The 17769-nt window shown below is 50.0% G+C and overlaps 1 protein-coding gene across 1 annotated transcript in view; it reads left to right on the forward strand.

The window, feature by feature from the left end:
- Nucleotides 1-3923: 3923 nt before the first annotated feature.
- The window catches only part of WWC2 (WW and C2 domain containing 2), a 131148-nt gene continuing 117302 nt past the window's right edge, over nt 3924-17769 (forward strand). The window contains exon 1 of the mRNA XM_037055135.1: nt 3924-4449. Coding sequence (XP_036911030.1) covers nt 4319-4449 — 131 coding nt within the window. The 5' untranslated portion in view covers nt 3924-4318. The remainder of the gene's footprint in view (nt 4450-17769) is intronic.

Genomic DNA, 17769 nt, shown 5'->3' on the forward strand with positions numbered 1-17769 from the left:
AGGATGGGTGACAGGTAATCTCCTAGTTGCAATCCTGACCTTTTGCCTGAGCTCCAGTCCCGACCTTTAACTTTCTGCCGGGTATCTCTGGTTTCTAAGCGCACAGCCCATATCAGATCCCCCTTTGGACTTCCTCATTTATTTCAGCTATTCGAGTCTCTCTTGACCGCCTGAAAATCTTGGACTCGAGCCAGAGTCCTCCTTCTGGTCTATTGGCCTCTCCCTTCTTAATCTAATCAGCAGCAAATTCTTGCCAGATCGCTCCTTTTCATCCTCTCCCCACCCCGGTCACCCCGAGTCTTACCTTATTTCTAATCCAGACCTTTATCTATCTCATACCTACACTATCACAAGCCAGCCTCCAAACCAGATGGCTCCAGCCAGTCTTGGACTCTCCCGTGCCAGATTCATTTTTTGAGCTCTGCACAGCCAGGTCTTTCTACAACAGGCACGGCCACGCCTGTCTGCTTTGGCGCCCTGTTCATGTTCGTCTCTAACCCCTTTCCTTTCATAGTCCCTTCCTCGGTGTGTACTTCTTTGATGGGACCTCCCTGGCTGTCCACACTCACCGTAACAACTCCCCCGTTTCACTGGCAGAATTCTTCCTTTGGCATCAGGAACTATGTAGGCGTCTCTGTGGTTCTCCACATTTAACGACTAGCCTGCCTCCCGTGAAGTGAGTGTCTTTCGCAAAGTGCTTTTTCCACTTAATATGTCCAGCACATCCTTCCCTATCAGCACATGTATGTTTAGCTATTGCTTTGCAGATCTCTGCTGAATATGGATGTACCATAATTCATTTAATCAGTCCCTTACTGATGGACGCTGGTGGTTTTTCCAGTTCTGGAAAAATGTCTATCAGACATGCTGCAGGGAACATCCTTTCCTACCTCGAGAAAATTTAATAGCCCTAGGTAAAATCAGAGCAATAGGATTGCTGGATTAACAGTATATGCATGCATCTTAAATCTGGAGATACACAACTAAATTACCTTTTGAAATAATTGTCACTGTCCCCTCCCATCTCTGATACCACTTATTTTCCTGCCACCCAGGATTTGGACCTTGACAAGGCGGGTGGGGTGGGGTGGTGGTGTAATGGTGGCTCATTCCCACAGAGGTTTAGTGAGAGAAAATGTAAAGCCAGGAGCAAAGTCCACTGAAGGCCAGGAAACAGGCTTTCTGTGGCCAGTGTCTAGTTCCGTAGACGGCGTGGGGGTGGGGGGGAATCTCTGGCATCCAGGACAGCAGATTGCATCATCATTCTGTGCCAATGATCAACTGAAGCCCAAATCAAATCTAACTGCACCCCAAAAGGGATACCTTTCCTACTTATTTGATTTTGACAGATAGGCATATAAATGAAACGAAACTCCATTGCCTTAACCATTAGGATTGTCTAAGGGGATGACAATCGTGTGAACTCAGAACAGCAGAGTTCAAACTTGATCAAAAGAAGCCTGCAGAGCAGCACTTTTCCTCTCTGTCATCTTCACTGCTTTTGTGTGACCAAATGTTTCCTGTGCCAACCAGAGGGAGAGAAGCGAGCTGGTTTCTTAACTGCTTTAGAGTTCTGTCTGTCTATTAGCATCCCTTTTTGAAGTCTCAAGATTTATGGAACAATCAATGCCATTTACTACCCGTGCGCTATTTTGGATTCATTTGAAATGACACCTAGAAGTAGTGTGTTGTGATTCATCCCAGCAAAACAAATTAAATTGTGGCAACAGCAAAGTATGGTACTTTGCTTTTGTTTTGTCTTGTTTTTAAACAGTAGTATGTGGACATTTTAGTATGATGCAATTTTCTAAATGTTGGGGGTGGGGGAGCCTGGAAGCAAGGACTAAGCCAGAATGTTTGGGTTGAGTTGCTGAATGGTGTTACTAGTGTACCATAATGTAAATTTTGACAATGCAAGTGGGCCAATTGAGAGGAGTCCCCAATAAAATCCATTCCTTCAGTAGTATGAGAGACTCATTTTAGGCAGTTTTTTTTCTCTCTCTCACAGTGTTCAGAAGTCCCACCGTAATATAAGCTACCAGGATGTCGAATCTCACAAGGGAAGCTTGCTTTGTGTGATCACTTCTTGATGAATGGAGTGGCCAGAACCCTGGCCCAGAAGGTGGGAACTTCTCTTTCCTAAGAGCAGAGCATAGCCTACCGGGTGTAAAAGCGCTGGGCCAAAATGATAACGTGAGCTACTGGGTCTCGGGTGACTCTCGTCCCCACTTCCTGCACCCTCTCCTTGCTCCTCTCCAGAGTTTCTGGTGGTTTCAAGTTCCTGCGGGGCTGAGACAGCTCCAAGGGCAAATACAGCCCCTTCTTTAAAAGTTTTCATTGATTTTAGACGCTCGCCAGAGAAGGCAGGTTCCGGTTCCGCCGTGAAGCTGCTCCAAGCCTGGCCCTCAGCGCTTACTCTCCAGAATCACCCTCCCATGGATGCGCTGAAAGCCTGGGGACCCAGCGTCAGCCCACGCCGCGCTGTGGTGAACCTCAACTCACTGGCCCGCCTGCGGCTCTGTGAATGCAGGAGGGGAGACGTGGTCCCCAACCCCCTCCCCCCCGAAAGCCCCCGACCCACACTGTCGCCTGCACAGGGTGGGCAGTCGTTTCTTACTTCCTGGCAGGGTGAAGCGAATTCACACCAAGAGGGGAGGGACTGAGCTCCGTTCGGAAAAGTACGAATGAGCGACGGTGGTGCGAGCGGCCTGGAGAGGAGTTTGGGGACTGGGGACTGCGTCCCAGATCCAGGGGATGGGGGCAGCAAAGGCTGTGTGCAGGCCCTGCCAGGCCCGCTGTTCCTGGTACTGTCCTGCCGGAGCCCGACGGCTGGGTACCTCTTCAGTAGTCAGTGGTGAACAGTACTTAGTAGCTGCTGAATAAATCAAAGTTTGTGGCGCGAGAGTAGACCTACTCTCCATTCCAGCCGCAGCCAGAGCCTGGGAGGGCCTGGCTTCCGGGCCGCCGTGGGCTTGCTCCAGCGAGTCGCCCACATCCACTTGGCCTTAGCGGGGCTCGGGGTGGGGGACTTCCCGGAGCTGGGGACTTCCCGGGGAAGGGGCTGAACTGAAGGGTCTGGATACCGGACATGTCCACGTCCAACTGCCCTAAATCCCTGCGGCGGAGGCCCGGCAGAGGGGGCTCCGGTGGCTGGCCAGCCCGCGCGGTGGAGCTCGGGTGGCGCCAACGACGGCCACGGGAGATGGGGTGTGGGGCCCAGTCGCTTCTCAGGAGTTCCCCCCGTGGGCCACTGGGGCAGGCGTGTCGCGGCCCTCTTGGACCGCGGGGCCCGCCTTCGCTTTCAGCTACGAGGCCCGCCGAGGATCGCCGCGGCCTCTCGGCTGAGGTCACCGAGCCCAGGAACCCTGCAGAAGCCCGGGGGGCGACGCCGATCGGACGCGCCACGGACCCTCTCTCAGTGCTGTTCACACTTTGCCACGGCCTAGGACCGCCCTCGGGTGCGAAGGGGCTCAGGGCGCGGCGTGGGGGAGCCTTTGTGCCCTCGGCGTTCGCGGGGCCTTTTCCTTCCGTAGAGAGCGAGCTTCCCCCACCCCTTTCCTCTCGAAAGTCCTGAGCTTTCCCTAGAAGTCGGAAAGGGGCTGAGCAGGGTTCGGAGACTTCTCTTTAGCTGTCTTTCCCGTCCCGAAAGTTTACAAACCCGAGACCCCTGGCCAGAGGGAGATATCTGGGGTCAGGGAAGGGAGAGAGCGCTGCATTCCAGGCCCGCTTCCTCCCACCTGGTGCCCCGGCTCCCCTCCCCCGCCCGGCTGGGCCCGGCTCCCCAGCTCCAGCGGCGGCCCCCGGGAGCGGCAGGGTTAAGCCCTGGAATGTGGCGGCGAGGAATGTGCATGCAGATGAGCCTGGCGGGGGCGGGCCCGGGCGGGGCGCATGCTAATAGCATGCTAATAGCATGCAAATGAGGAGGCCCGTGGCCGACACCACCGCAGCTCCGCCGTGCTTCCCGGATCCGAGCCCAGACGGCGGCGGCTCTGGCAGCCTGGGCGCCGCGACCCTCGGCGGCCACAGGGGGACGCGGAGGAGGAGGAAGAGGCGGAGGCAGCGGCAGCGGCAGCAGCCGCGAGGAGGTGGAGGAGGGTTCGATCTCAGGCTCCGACACAGACATGGTGGACTGATCCCCGGCGGATTCCTGGACTGATCGCCGAGGCGCCCCCTGCGCGTGGCCCCGCCGTTCCCGGCGGCCAGCAGCCCCGGGCCAGCGCCCGCGTCCGGTGCAGCGGCCGGGCCGGACAGTCGCGTTCCCTCCGCGTCCCGCGCCCGGTCCCTATGGAGGCGCCGCTCGCCGGCGAGGCCGCCGATCATGCCTAGGAGGGCCGGGAGTGGGCAGCTGCCGCTACCCCGGGGCTGGGAGGAGGCCAGGGACTACGACGGCAAGGTCTTCTACATCGACCATAACACCAGAAGGACCAGCTGGATCGACCCCCGGGACAGGTGGGCTGCAGGGCCGCTAGGGGCGCGGGGACCCGCCTCGGAAGCGCGGCGGTGGCTGTTGTCCGGGAGACCTGGCCGAGCGGCGGCGCCCGCAGCCCGGGGGGCGTGGGGTGTCGCCAGCCCCGGGGTGCAGGGGGGGTCCCGGGAAGGAGGGGCGGAAAGGTCTTTTGGAGCTGGGCTGCGTCAGCGTGTCGGGCACTTTGGAGGGGTGCAGTTGGAGCCACCCTTTCCAAGGCCCCTTTGCCCACCCACTTCCCGACGCTCCCAGGACCTTTCGACACTTGGGGCCCCCCGAGGGACCAGTGGAATTGGCGCCTTGGGCTGGCATTCTGTGTCCAGTTAACGGGCCCACAGGGACCACCTGAGCCCTGTTTGGAGCTCACCATCTCCTAAAGTTGACTGAGTTGAGATTGGAGGGCACATTGGGCCTGGCGGGAGGGGTCAGGCTCAGGCCCCGGAGGAGGCCTAAGTGCAAGGTGGGGAGCCAGCCGCCCAGGCCACCTGGGCCATATCTCTGGCCGTCCTTTGCTCCCAGGCTGAACTGGGGGTTCTAGATGGGGCGTGCCACCGGTCAGGCCCGCGAGGGGAGGTCCTGAGCTCGGAGGCGAGTACCAGGCACCCTTCCTCCGTGGTCCCTGGTGGTGGGTGTAATTGGCTTTGACCCTGGGGTTTCCTGTCTAGTGTTAGTCCTCACCTGAAAACTTGAACTGACTCCCAGACCTTGAAAAGGCAGATTCTTTTCTGAGGTAAGAGGTGGTGAAATGAACACTGGAACTGAACCTTGGTTATTGAGGAAATCCAACTGGAGCTTAGCATGATTTCTTGTAGTTATCAGCACACACTTTCTATTCCTGCTGGGAGGTGCAAGGAAGCGTGACAAAATCATTGTCTGCGAAGTTCAGGAGCTGCGGTCTGGCTGGGTGTTCACCAGTGCTACTCCTCTGTCCCATCTTTTCTTTATTCTTCAAAGGAAGATATTGTCTACTGAGAAGCTATTCCTGACTTTAAGTTTAAATAATATGTATATACTATTAATGATAACTTCAGCGACTGGACTTTGATCACTTCTGAACTTTTTTCCAGCTTTTTATGGAATGTGGCCTGAGATTTATTTATAATCTTTCTAGGTGCCTTTTTTCATGAAACATTCCTCTTTTCACAATTGGAAGCTGTAATTTTCATACTTTGCATTCCCAGTTACTTTTATCCTAAGAATATGGTTTTCGAAAGTTGTTAAAGAGCAATTACAGAAAGTCATAAATTACATTATTAATTTATGGAACAACCCTTATTAAATTATCCATGAGGGTATCGGTTCAGGTTTCCCTCCTGAAATGAGAAAGGACACCCACGCCAAAGTTCCTTCTTGCCACAGCTCGGCCGCCTGCTGCTGGCTTGATAACGTTCTGACAAGCGTCACAGCTTCACAGTCTCCCCAGACACAGCTGTTGGCATAAACTTCCCGCTCCAAGCCTGTATTGCACTTGAAAACGATTTCACAGACAGTACGTTTCGGGGATGAGGGTGTGCACCCAACAGCGTCTTTTAAGGCACCTGTATAATTATTTGACCTTCACAGTTGTGTGGGAATTCTTTCTGCTTTCTGATACTTGGAGCTGCAGGTTATTGACATTGCAATGAATTTTTGAAATAGTTAGGTATTTCATGTTCTCTTCTGCTTCCATTTCTGTCCTTGATTATATTATGTCATTTGTGTTTACCAACAAGGATTGTTAAAAATATGGAATGCCTGGGTAAAGCAAACAGAAAGTGAAGGGAAATTATATGGCTCTGCCTATCCGTATTACTACTTCTTAAACAAATTAAGCATGTCTCTTATTTTAAACTGTTAATGGATTAACAATTATTCTGAACTCTGTTTTCAGGAAACTGGGCAAGCATCAAACTCTTTGATGGCAGCAAAGAGTTTTAACTAAGATGATTTATTATTATTCCAGTTTTCTTGAAGCTGTTGGATCTCTTAAGTATCTATAAATTTGACTGGTTGTATTTCTGGATCTCAATATTCAAGTTTTAAAAGATACTCCTTGAGATCAGAGTTAACACTGACATATTTGTGTTTTCTTTTAGGACAGTGTCTGCAAGTCTTGCTAAATAGTGTGAGAGGTGTTGGGGAGGATGTTTGGAGTAAATATTAACTCTAGTCAGTGTTGTTCCACACTCACCAAACATAGGGTAAGAGAGATATTACGCAGGCCAAAGGTATGCCCATTCTTCTACAGTGTCAGATTACAAATCCTGGAAGGAAAGTGACCTGATGCACTGTGGGTCTGCAGTACTTTTGAACTTTTAAAGCCATTTAGTTAAAATGATCGTGCCCTGGCCAGTGTGGCTCAGTTGGTTGGAGTGTCATCCTTTAGTCTGAAGTGTGGGTTTGATTCCCGGTCAGAGCACATACCTAATGTTGCAGGTTCGATCCCAGTCTGGGTGCATGTGGCCTGTACAAGAGGCAACCAATCCATCTTGCTCTCTCTCTAAAAGCAATGAAAAAATGTCTCCAGGTGAGAATTTTTTAAAAAAGGATCATGAGGATATATCCAATCACATTTATGTTAAGAAAAAGAATTTTGTGTTTTTGACAGTCTACCAGAATTTGGGAGGTATTTCTGATTGTATAAATTATTGTGCAGATTTAATGGGGGGATAGCAGGGGATTCTATAGGGACATTATTTCATTCACTATGCCACGCCCTTCGACTGTCATCTCCTTTTATCGCCCATCGGTTCTGTTACACTGGCTCTGTCCCCATCCTCCATTTATATAAACGGAGGAAGTGGCGTCAGGAGAGGCTGTTAAGAGCCAAGCTGGGATTTGAAGCCAGATGTCCGACTCTCTGGCCAGGTGCTTTTGATCCCTCTAGACGTCCTGGACACCTGGACACGCTCTGGAGTCTCTGGGAGGGGAGGACCTCTCCCTCCGGTGATTTTTCAGGCTGAATGACCGGTCTTGATTGATCTACAGAGGTTCCTGTCAACGTCTTACAATTCTGTGATCCCTGGGTTAGCCACATGCAAGGTCTGGTTCGTGAATGCCTTGGAACTGTGGGCTGTTAGAGACCCCTCAGGCTGACCACGTGGAACCACAGCACAGGTCCTGATAGAGCTGAAAATTCAGTGTATTCTTGAGCACAGTAGAAGTTCTACTTAGGGGGAGAGTTAGGGGTTCCGTCTCGTCCCTGAATAAATTACAGTTTCACTGTACATCTTGACTTTGCCTTCTTCCTCCCCCTCACTGATCCTGGGGAGGCCTACCTGTCTGTCGTTTCCTGCCTCTGCTGTCCCGTGGGCCTCTCCCCGAGAAGTGCTATTCTGCAGGTCTGTTTTCTCACTCACCTCTGTTTTGCTCACCCTTTGATAGCACCGGTTGGTGTTCATGGTGGGCCACACAGGTCATGGCCAAATGGTGTGGTGCTTTAAAAAAAAAGACTATATTCAACAGAGAAGAAAAAGGTTGGATGGGTCCATTGCCTCTCGGGGGAATATGGGGCTACGGTGGGCAGGCCTCAGAGACGGGGTGAATGGTTTTACAAACTCCCCGGAGAATTCTGCTCATTGTCCGCTCGGACTGAGTGTTACCCAACTAGTCCATAACTTTGTCTAGTTGAACTGAAAAGATTTGCCGCCACACAAAAATTCTGTACATTAAAGCTTGTAGATGGCCTGTAATCTTTGGTTTATGGCTAGTGCCAGATTTGAGCGAGCTATGTTCTCTAACTGAAGGGAAGAAATCCTGGGGGGTGGGGTGGGGTGGAGAGGGACAGTGAGGAGGAGGAAGAGGATGTCAGCTGGGTGTTACGGATGACTGAGTGCACTTTCGGCACTCTGGCCCAGGCTGTGGCACGTGGTTAGGGTGTGAGGGATTCTGGAGTGTTTTTGTTTCAAAGTCAAAGCGAAGAATTTTGCCAAACTCCGCCGCTAGAGTGTAAACGCAAGAGACCTACCTGATCTCTTACTGCTTTCTACGTCCTTTGTGTATGGTAGATAGTAACAGAATATCAGTTAGTCAGTCACTGAAGAAAGTTGTTCAATAAATGAAAGAACATTAATGGAACTGCTCTCTTGTTTCCGGTGTCTTGTTGGAATCTCAAAAACCATATCCGTAATCATTAACAACCAGAGACCATTGATTTCCCAGTGAGATTAAAAATAATGAGAGAAATCAGCTGCTATGTTTTGACTAATAGTATAAAGATGTGAATTGCTTATAAGAACAAAGAGCGCAAAATCAGCCCTTACCATCAGTCTCGGTCACTGCTGCCTTTGTTGTCGGAGGCTGGAAACCACTCCTGCCGCCAGCTCTGGGTTCGGGTGCCGAGTGGTTGCCTGTGAATTATTTGAGCAATTATGGTATTCGAGGTGTGGAGAGGCTGTTAAAAGAAGTTTTTTCTTTAAAGAAATCACTCTGGGAAGTGCTAACTTAAACTGAACTGTTCTGCCTTCCAGCTATTCCCAAAGAAGTATTTCTCGTTTGAAAGTTTGCTGTGATGCTCGTTGGAGTGAGCAGCAGTTGCCCTGCATGTGACTAAGGCTACTTCAGAGACTCTCATAGTCCATAGTTTGCACTTGAATTTGGTTGGAAGACTCAGGACAATCATTGCTTTTTCCAGAAAGACTATTTTTATAAGCAGAGTTTTTAGCTGCAGATTACTTAGTCGTGAGCTACAGAATCCGCCCGCCATTGTGACTGTAGCCTGCAAGCAAGCCGCTCTCGGGATTTCACGTGGGGAAGCCCAGGCGCACTGGGGCGCCGTGGCTGCCGCCCTGCACCGGCCAGGCCCTGCACACCTGCTCCTGGGAGCTGGACGTGCTGCCTGGTGAATGGCACCTGCGTAACCATCGATGGGAAAAGGACGTCAAGGCCGCGGTCGCTACGGAGGGGCGTGGCCAGCTGCCTCCTGCCGAATGGAGTTACTGTTACCTAGGGAAGCTGTTAGTCCTAAAACGGTGTAAAGTCCTGGAGATCGGCAGGGTAGGCTCCAGTCTTGTGTACTCTATGGATATCCATTGAACCGATTTCCTGTTAGACTTTCAGACTAGCTTTTTCACCCATCTCTGAAGCTCTTGTTAGTAGAATTACCATAGAAGTATATAGAATAGGAAAGGGATTTTTAAAGGCATAGTGTGTACATAGGTTTGTGGGTTTAGACGGTACTTACCAAATACAGAGGTTCAGAATGTTTTCACTGTCTTCAGTGTTTTCCCAATTATTTACCGTATTTTTAATAGATATTTTTTAAAATCACATAGAATTCACCATTGTAACCATTTACAGTTCAGTGGTTTTTACAGTATTACCATGTGCAATCGTGACCACGATGTGATTCCTGGACATCTTTATCACCCCACAAAGAAACCTCGTACCCATTACGAAGTCACCCTCCCTTCTGTTCCTGACCCTGTGGCCTCGGGCAGCCACTATCTATTTGCTGTCTCTTTGGTTTTGCCTCTTCTGGACATTTCGTGTAAATGGAATCGTGCAATTTTCGTGTCTGTCTTCTGTCACTTGGCATAACATTTTCAAGGTCCGTCCGTGCTGTAAAGCATGGTCGCTGCTTCGTTCCTGTTGTATGGGCACAGCACACTTCGGTCGTCCATCCCTCAGCTGGTCGGCACTGGACTGGTTTCCGCTTCGAAGCTGTTGAGAGTAATGCGGCACGAACACCCACGTGTCGTTTTGGGTGAGTTTGTGTTTCTGTTCTCTTGGAAGGAGAATACCTGGAAGGAGAACTGGTAGCTCCAATGGTAACTCGGTGTTTAAGTTTTTGAGGATCTGTCTGCCAAACTGTCTCCCAAAGCAGCAGCACCATTTCCCAGCCCACCAGCAGTGGGGGAGGGCCCCAGACTCTGCCACCCTCCCCAGCGCTTATTTTCTCTCTTTTTATAGCCTTCCTGGGGGCATGAGGTGGTGTCTTCCTGTGGCTTTGATTTGCATTTCCCTGTCCCAGTGTTTTGATAGCCTTCCTCTGACCCCAGCCTTCCCTCTGTCCCTGCCTGTCAGCCCCTTGATGCCTGGGCCTTTCTGTGTCCTCTCACTGATTGGTTGACTGAGAAAGATTAGCTCTTCCCTCTCTGAGTTGCTTTCACACTGAAACTGCAGGTGTAAATGAATTAATGGTTTTACTGTGTCGGCCAGAGGTACCTGGGACTCTTGGGAGATGAAAAGCTGATAAGACTGGTCCCAGCTCAGGCTGCTTACAATCTAGTTTGCATAATCATCATTTAAAAGCGAAAGAGAATCTCAGTGTTGTCTATTTTGTTTTCTTTATATAGCTACTTTTTAAAACCATAACTTTAGTTTTATTGTGCTTTTTTATTGTTGGCACTACTACAGGTGTCCCCATTTCTCCCCTTTGCTCCCCTCCACCCCGTTCCCCGGCCCTTCCCACACTGCGGTCTGTGTGCATGGGCTGTGCATGTATGCATGTATGTTCTTTGGTTAATCCCTACTTTTAATTCCGTTGTTACCTCTCTCCTTTCTAATAGGCCTCTGAAGAAGAGTTAAGAGGATTTAAAAGTCAAATATACTGACAAAGTACACACGAATTTTTGTCTGCCTCTCACGCATGGTGTATTTTCCGAGGCATAGATGTGAATCACACAGATGATGAACCATGATATGTGTGTGTGCAGTCATTTCTCCTAAATGATTTGATGCTCAAAACCTTTGAGCTAGTTATAAATAGTGATAATTAAATTCATTTTTATTAGTTTTTAAAAAAATAATTGGAAGAGCCCTGGCTGGTGTAGCTCAGTGGGTTGAGCACGAGCCTGCAAACCAAAGGATCAGGGTTCGATTCCCAGTCAGGGCACATACCTGAGTTGCAGGCCAGTTCCCAGCAGGGGATGCATGACAGGCAACCATAAACTGATATTTTTCTCCTTCTTTCCTTTCCTTCCCCTCTAAAGATAAATAAGTAAAGTCTTTATAAAAAAACAGTTGGAAGACACCTGGCAAACAATGCCTTAGTCAGGCGGGCAATCAAAGTCAACATCAATAGTAATAAGTCACATGGCTTCAACCTTGATAGGACGTGATGACAGGGGCGTCTTTTCTTTGTGGTCGTTCTGGCCCCTGGCAAACATAAGCCCTGCCTAATCATGAGAAAAATGCCCACCCAGTCTCAGGAGAGGGGCATTCTACCAGGTGTCTGATCAGCGCTCGTTAGAGCTGTCTGAGCCACGGCCACAGCCAGGGGAAGCCAAAGGGGATGTGACGAGTACATGTGGTGTGATCCCAGAACAGAAGATGGACTTAGGTAGAAGCTAAAGAAACCCGGAAAAAGCATGGACTTTAGTTAGTGAGGTGTTGACTGATAAGGTGGTTCATTAATTTTATGTACCATTCTAATAAACGAGATTGAATGTGGGATATATGAAAACTCTGTGCTAACTGTATTTTTTCTATGAATATAAAACTGTTCTACAGAATTTTTTTTACCAAAAAAAAACACCCACACACAAAACTTGAAATACTATGGGTAGTATTTAAAGAATCACAAAGTTTATGATAATGACCAAGGATAATAGGAAGTAATTCCGAGTGTTGTTTTTACAAAGCAGGCACCTGTCACAGCGAAGGTTCTTCCAAAGACGATGTGGAAGCCTGACACTGTGTTTGATGCTGGGGACAGGTTTTCCTGCGCAGTAAAGGAACCCCAGTTTGGGGAAGCCCTCTGGCAGCGGGTGGCAAGACATAGAACAGAGCGAGCCTCGGGGAGCTGTTCCGCCCTCCCAGAACCTGTGCACAGACCCTGGTGACACTTTGAACCGAGGTGTGCACGGAACCTGTGTTGGTCTCCCTGGGACCAGAGGTAGGAAATCGAATGTGGGAGAAATGCAGACATTATTTGATTACTGAAATAGCAGCTGATGCGCAGCCAGAAAGTGTCACTGGCACTTCTGTGAAATGAGTGCGAGGGCCAGGCTGGCAGAGGGACTTCCCTTCCCGGTGCCACTTGGCAGGGCCGGGCCTCCTCCGGGTGGCCTGGCTCTGGGTGGCCACCAGCTCCGAACGTGAGTGCCGACCGCGGGGGTAAACATTGACTTACAGAGATTCACGCTGTAAACTCCCGATTAAAATTCCAACTTAGAGGCAGACTGTGGAATGTGTTGTGTACTCTACCGACATCACTCCGTTATATGAGGAGGCAATTTTATTAAGTGGCGTTGGTATTCAGTCAAGTTCAAAGCACGGTAGCCAGAGTAGACTGCAAGCGGTTTGAAGAGCATGCCGTTTCAGTGGGTGCAAAACTTCGCTCCTCAGTTTTCCTGATTTTATGGGTTTCAACACAGATGAATTAAAATGCCAGTCTTGTTCCTTGAAACTGTGACTGTTGCATAGGTGTGTGTGTGCAAACGAATGTGTGGACTCCAGATTGTGTGCGCTATCCATGGGCTACCAGTTTTGCCAGCTTTGAAGTCTAGGTTTGTTCGTCTGGGCTGGTCAGTAGTTCTGTGTGCAGATACCTTCCCAGAGATTCCCTGATGCCTCATTGGTCGGCGGCATCAGTGTGTCCGTCTGCATCACTAGTGTTCTGTAAAATCGATTTCAAGTCGGTAGAGGATGGAGCCCTGTGTTTGTTGCACATGCACCATTTCCTTGTGGTTCCTCCTTAGCCTGCGTGTCCCCACAGTGCTCAAGAACACTGCAGATCCCAGACCCATGTAAATGAAGTGTCATTATTTGGGGGACCCTTGCCTTCTTCCAGCAGCCTGTGTAATCTGTTTCCTGCCTACTTTTACCAAGCTGACCCCTGGTCACTCAGTCAGCCACTCATTCATTCATTCAACCATCCATCAGATAGTCACTGAAAACACTGTATGCCGAGTACATGCCCGTGTGTCTTGGGGACATGGCTTTGAATGAAATAGGCAAGGCCCTGCTTTCATGGATTTACTAGTTTGGGCAAGACAAACCACAAAGACAGTGAAATATAGGAGGTTGAAATGTATGAGGCAAGGTGACAATGGTGTTTGGGAGCTACTTTGGGTGGGGTGATCAGGAAAGACCCTGCTGAGGCTCTAACCATGAGCCGAGACATGAGACTGACCAGGAGCCATCCGTGTGACTGCCTGGGAGGACAATTGTCCAGCTAAGGAAAGGCTGGCCCCACACTGTCCAGTATGATAGCTTCTAGGAGTGTGTGGCTATTTAAATTAGGCCAAATTAGCTCTGGCTGGTGTGGCTCAGTGGATTGAGTGCCGGCCTGAGAATCAAAGGGTCACCGGTTCGATTCCCGAAGAGGGCACATGCCTGGGTTGTGGGCCAGGTGCTCAGTAGGAGGTGCCAGAGAGGCAACCACACATTGATGTTTTTCTCCCTCTTTTTCTTTCTCCCTTCCCCTCTGCCTACAAAAAGAAATACAATCTTTTTTAAGTGTAATTAAAAACATAAATTAGGCCAAGTTAAATGGACATGGAGTACCTCAGTGTTGCTGGCCGCATGTTAAGTGCACAACGGCCACATGGGCAGACACAGGTCCCCTCCATCAGTGCGCTGCCCGGAAGAGCCGGTGGGGGGGATGTTCACCCAGGAAGTGGAATGGTGGCAGTGGGACCGCAGTGAGGATGGGGAGCAGGGTCTCTAGAGATGAGGCAGGGAGTTTAGGGGGGTCTGATCCCGTGTGCCTCATAGACTGTCAACGTGTCAAGGGCATGTGGTACTACACATCGGAGAGTTTTAGGTTGGAGGGAAGAGGGATTTAGCTTGTGTGTGTGTGTGACATAGGCATTTTTAGACAAGAGCTCACTGCTCTACAGAGCACAGAAGTTGCTGCAGTGAGATAAGCTAGTGAGAAACAGTCAGACCTGATGCTAGAATGATGGTTTTGGCCACAGACAGCAGCAGCTACACTGGTGATGTGTTTCTCCGGTAAAGAGAAAGAACTTCCTCATGCTTTGGATACGAGAAGCATGAAGGAAAGAGAAACATCCAGGATGTGCTGATTTACTAACGGGAAAGACCCCCGGGGGGGCTATGGTTGGTGGGGGTCCCGTTGGATCAGGAAGCCAGAGTCCTGCTTCAGATGAGTAGGTCTGAGATGCCTCTGAGCATAGATAGGCATGTGGAGGTGTCCCGCAGGCAGCTGGGTAGGGAGTCTGCAGTTCAGGAGGCAGCTCCGAGCTGTCTCAGATGCTCAGTTTGTGTCTACGTAGATAGCATTTTAGAATTGTGGGATGGGATGACATTCCTGGGAGACAAGGAAAAGGAGACGTCCCAGGACTGAGCCCTGTGGCTTGCCTGTTGTTTAGTTTTGTGAAACATCGTTCCAGCTAAAACGGTTTACTTGTCCTCACTGGAAGGAGTATTTCCACCACCGAGCTAAAGATGATGAAGATGACGACGAAGATAGAAGGACTGTCTGTTAAGCCCTTCACGTATGTTATCTCAGGCTCCGTGTCTGTCCGGCCCCCAGCTGTGTTTCAGTGTCTAGGTCTGTGCACACTCATAGTAAATACTTAGTGAACAACTGGAACCTTGGATGGGTCCTGCTATTGCCCTCATTTTAGGAAATGAGGCTTAAAAGGTTAAGTGACTTGTCTAAGGGCACAAAGCTGTTGAGCAGCAGTGACAGAACTCAGCCCTGTTTGTCTGACTTCAAAGCTGCGCATTTAACCACGCGCTGCCCCTAACCGCTGCTCCGAAGGGCTCTTGGCCGCCTGTCTGGGGTTGGGAAGTTACAGCCCCCTTCGGGACTTGGTGAAGTTTCAGCGCTCAGAGCTGCCCTCAACGCCCTGGCCACACCCAGCCTTTTATTTCTTCTGGTGCTCGTTTTTAGCATTCGAGTTTAAACTAAATTGTATGTGATGTTTTGACTCTTCGGGCTGAACTGTTACTGTTTCGGACTTCAGTGTTTATCTTACCAAACAAGCAGGTGGTCTCCATGGGGTCAGCCAGGTGCATAGGTGTGTGTGTGCAAGCCGCTCCCAGGACCCCAAGCGCCACATCTGGCACACGTGAGGTGCTCGGGTGAAACCGGCTTCCGTTCTGTCACTTCTGCCACTTCCCAGTGCTTTGAGTTTCTTCAGAGGCTGGGATCTGATGTGCTATCCATCCTCATTACCCTAGTCTTCTGGTTCTAAAACCCCTTGACCTTGAACCTCAGCCAGCTCGGATCCGGGCTTTTGTGGAGCCCTGCCTGCACTGGGCTCCCCTCCATGTCCCCTCTCCCACCTGAGGACAGGTGAACCGATTATTAAGGATGGAGAACTTTCATAGCAATGAAGCTGAGTCCCGCTCTTCCAGATTCTCTCCTAGAGCTCTTTTCCGTTGATTGAAACCCTAGTGGACAGTCTGTCGTGGGAGAGCTCCTTGGTTTCGCCACAAATGTGTACATTACAGACGTTAACTAAAACTCTCCTTTGCCTTGACTCCTGTAGTTGAGTTTAAGTTTTGGGGGGGAAATAACCTCTGTAAATTGCCACGTTACAGTTGGCTTTGAATTGCGTAGATTTGGGTTCAGGCCGCAGCCTTCACAATGGGAAGTGATAGAGACTAGCAGGGAGGATGGCGTGTTTTATTTGATTTATGTGGGCCGGGAGACGCACCTGGAAGAACAGAAGCAGCCACGAAAACGGTGATGACAAAAGAGTCTCTTCCCACATGCATTCCTCATCTCCGTCACAGAGTGCTGTGCTTTTTATTCAGTCTTTGGGATAGCTAACAGTGTATAGCGTAGCTGCTTCTGTTGGGGAATCTTCCATTTCTACTTTTGGCTTAGTTTGAGATCCTGAGTATGTGAATTTTAATTAAATGCTTAGATTATGCATGGGAAAAATCTTTTGTTCCTGTGTTGCTAGGAGCAACAGTTGTTAAAGTTAACCTTCCTTTTTAAAGGAAATGTAGACAAATAAATACATGAAGTTTTAGCAGTTAAAAAGAAACAGTCATCATTTCGTGCTCTGAGTGTTCTGCCTCTAAAATACGTTGTTCTGATGACCGTAATTATCATGGCGAAGGGAAGAATGCAGAAGAAGTGAATAATCATCCAACACATCGACAAAACATTCCTAAAATACTATTCAAATGAGGGCAGACTTCCCTGGGCTGCAGCTGGCTACCCAAGCGTTCAGTCCTTTTAGCCTGTCCTCCGACTGGGCTTGCTTACTATTGTGGCCGAAAAGAGTTTGCACAGGAAGAAGCCCATGACTTATCTGAAACTTCCCAACATTTTTTTTTTTTTGTAAACCTGGTCTCACCCTCCCCTCCCAACCCTCTGTCTCATTCCTGACGACTTCTTTTGTCCTGCTGGCGTTTGCAGCTCACACTTGCTGTTGGGTCCCTTGTGTGCTTTCTGATTACACTCCTTTGTGCTGTTTAAACTAGCAGTGTTTACCTAAATTCGTGGTGGTAGGAAAGGACACAGGTTGGTGCCTTTGAATGACAGCTGAGCACTGGCCCTGGCCCCGCTGTAGCAAGGAGCGTGCCGCCCGAGAGATGTCCACGGATTCACCGTCCAGAAGGCTCTGGGAGGTGGCCGGACGCCGGAAGCCAGCTCCCCGTTAGAGGCAGGAGGCCTGGGGGTGGGCGGACGTAGGGATTTACAGGGGTAACGTAATTAATTCCCCTGTGGGACTACAGGACTCAGTGAAGAGACGGAGGCCCTTTGTCTTCTTCCTGCATTCTGGCCGCTTCCGCAGCACACTCCAGAGAAGGAGCCCTGACGCGCTGGTCCTTACACAGTTTGTAGGAAGGAAATGCCACTTTCTCTATGAGGGTCGGAAGGACCTTGGAGCTCATCCTTCATTTGGGGTACCGGCCCCTCCTCACACTTGCATCTCTCTGTAGCCAGGCACTTGGTATGTTGGAAACAGCGATGGTGTTTTAAAAAACAAGTGTTAATTTAATTTTGAAAATTTGAATGAGATGTTTATGGTTTTTGTTCAAATATCAGGGTTTTGTTGTTGTTTTTGTTTTATTTTGCTTCAAAGGCTTTATTGTTTATTGTTCCCATTTAGTCCAAGGCATGGCAGAGGCTCCCGGGTGGTTGAATGGCCGCCTAGTGGTCACAGGGAGAGGCTTGGGCAGAAGCCAGACACGGGGGACGGAGGGGGCCCCCAAAGGCTTCTGGGTGAGCCCAGTCTGTGGAGGTCAGCCAGGCATGGTTGCCCATCCTCCGGATGAGCTTCACTTCCTCACCCAGGAAGTGGATCTTCAGGAAGTCCTGAAGATGGGGGTCTGTGCGGGAAGAACCCAGGACAGGCAAGTCCAAACTTACCCGGCCCAGGCTCTTCTCCAGGACCACAGTGGCTTCCAGGTGTCCTGAGTGTCACCCTAATCATCCTCTGCCATCCTGGGAA

Source organism: Sturnira hondurensis, unplaced genomic scaffold (genome assembly GCF_014824575.4).
Source record: "Sturnira hondurensis isolate 20B ecotype Veracruz unplaced genomic scaffold, ASM1482457v3 Scaffold0008640, whole genome shotgun sequence".
In the NCBI taxonomy this organism is placed as follows: Eukaryota; Metazoa; Chordata; class Mammalia; order Chiroptera; family Phyllostomidae; genus Sturnira; species Sturnira hondurensis.